The following is a 3,007-nucleotide window of genomic DNA, read 5'->3' as shown; positions in this document are numbered from 1 at the left end:
TCTGGGGTGAGTCTGGGGTATGGGACTGGGGTGAGTCTGCGGTGAGTGTGGAGTGTGGTTCTGGGGTGAGCCTGGAGTGTGGGTCTGGGGTGAGTCTGGAGTGTGGGTCTGCGGTGAGTCTGGAGTGTGGGTCTGGGGTGAGTCTGGAGTGTGAGTCAGGTATGAGTCTGGGGTGAGTCTGGAGTGTGGGTCTGGGGTGAGTCTGGGGTGTGGGACTGGGGTGAGTCTGCTGTGAGTCTGGGTTGAGTGTGGAGTGTGGGTCAGGGGTGAGTCTGGGGTGGGTCTGGGGTAAGTCTGGGGTGAGTCTGAAGTGTGGGTCAGGGGGTGAGTCTGGGGTGTGGGTCTGATGTGGGTCTGGAGTGTGGGTCCAGGGTGAGTCTGGAGTGCGGGTCTGGGGTGAGTCTGGAGTGCCACAGTTCAGGGGAGCCAGGTGGCAGCGGGAAGGATCGTGAGTGTAGCCCCACAGGCACACGAGGCCTGGGACTGCACAATGTGAGGCGGCCTCCTGGCCTGAGAAGGAAGCCTTGTGCTGGGTTTAACGTGGCCAGGGCTGAGGCCTATCTTGCCCCAAGTAGGAGCCATGCTTCTGTGGGTGGGATTTAAGCCGTGGAAAGCGAGAAGACCCCTGGTTAGAAAAAAGCAGCAAGGAGGCTGGCTGAGGAGCCATTTCAGGGAGCACCGTGGGAAGGAGGCCTGTAAGGCTGGGCACACAGCCAGGTGTGGGGAGGCTGGGCCCGGGGCAGGGCCATGGGGCTTGGGCTTCTCACACAAGTTCTGCCCGATTCTCAAGTGCTGTCGTCTTAATCAACAGAGAACATGGACGCCACCCCAACTCAAGTCAGGTGAGGCTGTGCTCTCACAGTGGGATCTGGACGGGGCAAAGGGTGACCAGCTCAAGTACTGGTCGGGGAGGGACCCCACAGCGGTGGATGACTGCCCAGTGGTGGAGGGGCGCCCCAGCTAACCCTGCCGAAAGGTGCAGATGAGCCTGTGAAGGCAGCTAAGGGCGGGGGCAGCACCTCCTGGTGTCTGCTCAGCTGTACCAGTGGAGGGCAAGGGTGCCACGCGTTTCTATGGCTGAACAGGGTGCCACAGAAAACACAGAAAATGCACCCCGCCTGAGATAAAGGCAAAGCTCTCACAAGGCAGCGATGGGGACCCACCAGCATGAAAGCAGGGGTGCAGGTATCAGGCGGGAATATCCTCTGCACACTTTCCTAAGCAGGATGTGTGGAAACGGCCACAGGGAAATGAGAAGAACCTGGAGAGCCACTGAGACAGACTTACTTCCTTCGGAAGGTGAAGTCTGAGGCGTATTCCCCAAAGGGTCAGGCCTCTCTCAGCTGGGGCGGAGGCGTTCACCACCGTGCAGACACACACGCAGGGGGATGTGCACACGCGCGCGCGCACACACACACACACACACACGTGGTGGCAGGAGGGGCACATACAGGCATGCCGGGGACATGCTGCAGGGCGGTAGGCCGTTGGCCCAGGCCTGCTGGGGCACTGTGCCCATACCCAGCAGGCGCCCACCTCAATGCCGCTCTGGCGCGCCAGCTTGACAGCCGTGTTGTAGTAGCCGCAGCGCAGCAGGTGCTCCACCATCATGCGGTCCATGCGCTTCCTCTTCCACACGCTGGCCGCCGCGGGCTGGTCGCTGCTGTGCTCTTTGAGGTGCTCGATCCGGCGCTTGCACAGCTTGGCACTCTCATCTTCGGCCTGGATGGACTCCACCGCCTGAGCCACACACAACAGAGACCCATTCAGGACAGGGACGCCCCAAAGCCCTGCGCCAAGGGAGGCCAGGTTGCCCCAGTCTATGACACTCACGAGGAGAAAAGTGGAGATGGCGGGACAGAAATACAAGGACCATGATCTACTGAGGTCCGCTAGGTAGGTGTGCTGGCCCAGGAGAGGACAGAGGCCCATGAAAATCCGCCACCCTGGACCTGGAGTTTCTCTGTTATTTCTGGCTTTATGTTAATATATCCTGAAGCCATGTTGCCGCTTACTCTGTGTGGGATTCTGACCTGGTAGCACTCATCAGTTCTGAAACCTTGGTTGCTCTCCCTGCGCCATCTCTGGCCCCACCCACTGGTGGGCTCTGGTCAAACATACCACAGCTTTCTGCTCTATTCTGTGCTTTATTCTCACGGGCACTTTCATTTTTCCATCTCTGTGCTCCGTTCTAGGTCATTACTTCAGTTCACTGATTCTCTCTTTAGCTTTGTCTAACTGTTAACTGTTAAACTATTACAGGCAAATGTTGAGTTTTTCATTTTGGTTACATTTCCCATTTCTTGAAGTTTTAATTCCTTTTAAACTCTAAATCACTTTTTATTTTGGAGACAGTCTCCGTGCAGGCTGGACTGCAGTGATGAGATCTCAGGTCACTGAAAACTCTCACTCCCAGGTTCAAGCAATTCTCCCACCTCAGCCTCTCAAGTGCCTGGGACCACAGGTACATACCATGCCTAGCTAATATTTTTGTAATTTTACTAGAGACAGGGTTTCGCCATGTTGGCCAGGCTGGTCTGGAGCTCCTAATCTCAGGTGACCCGTCTGCTTTGGTCTCCAAGTGCTGGGATTACAGGTCCAAGCCACTGTGCCAGGCCAATCACATTTTTTTTTTTTTTAAAGACAGCGTCTCATTCCACTGCCCAGGATGGAATGTAGTGACACAATCCCCACTCACTACAGACTTGAACTCCTGGGCTCATGCGATTCTCCTGTCTGAGCCTCCCAAGTAGCTGAGACTACAGGTGTGCACCACCACACCTGGCTAATATTTTTTGTAGAGATAAGGTTTCGCCATGTTGCCCAGACTGGTCTCAAACTCCTGGGCTCAAGTAATTCTGCTGCCTCAGCTTTCCACAGTACTTCACAGGCGTGACCCACCAGCCTGTTTGTATTCTTTAAGCACAGTAAAGTGTGGCACCTGGCAGTCCCCACGCCTTCAGTCTGTGCAGCTCTGAGTAAAGTGTGGCACCTGGCAGTCCCCACG

At 56.2% G+C, this 3,007-nt stretch overlaps 1 protein-coding gene across 2 annotated transcripts in view; it reads right to left on the bottom strand.

Annotated features, from left to right (window-relative positions):
• The window catches only part of MAEA (macrophage erythroblast attacher), a 53,229-nt gene that overhangs the window by 19,920 nt on the left and 30,302 nt on the right, over window positions 1-3,007 (bottom strand). For both annotated transcript variants that reach the window (XM_032253910.1, XM_032253909.1), the window contains exon 3: window positions 1,537-1,740. In XM_032253910.1, the coding sequence (XP_032109801.1) occupies window positions 1,537-1,740 (204 nt within the window). The remainder of the gene's footprint in view (window positions 1-1,536; window positions 1,741-3,007) is intronic.

The sequence above is a fragment of the Sapajus apella genome, unplaced genomic scaffold (assembly GCF_009761245.1).
Source record: "Sapajus apella isolate SASKATOON/1434 unplaced genomic scaffold, GSC_monkey_1.0 scaffold85, whole genome shotgun sequence".
NCBI classification, from domain to species: Eukaryota; Metazoa; Chordata; class Mammalia; order Primates; family Cebidae; genus Sapajus; species Sapajus apella.
Note: the sequence above shows the minus strand (reverse complement) of the source record. Positions and strands in the feature narration are given on the sequence as shown.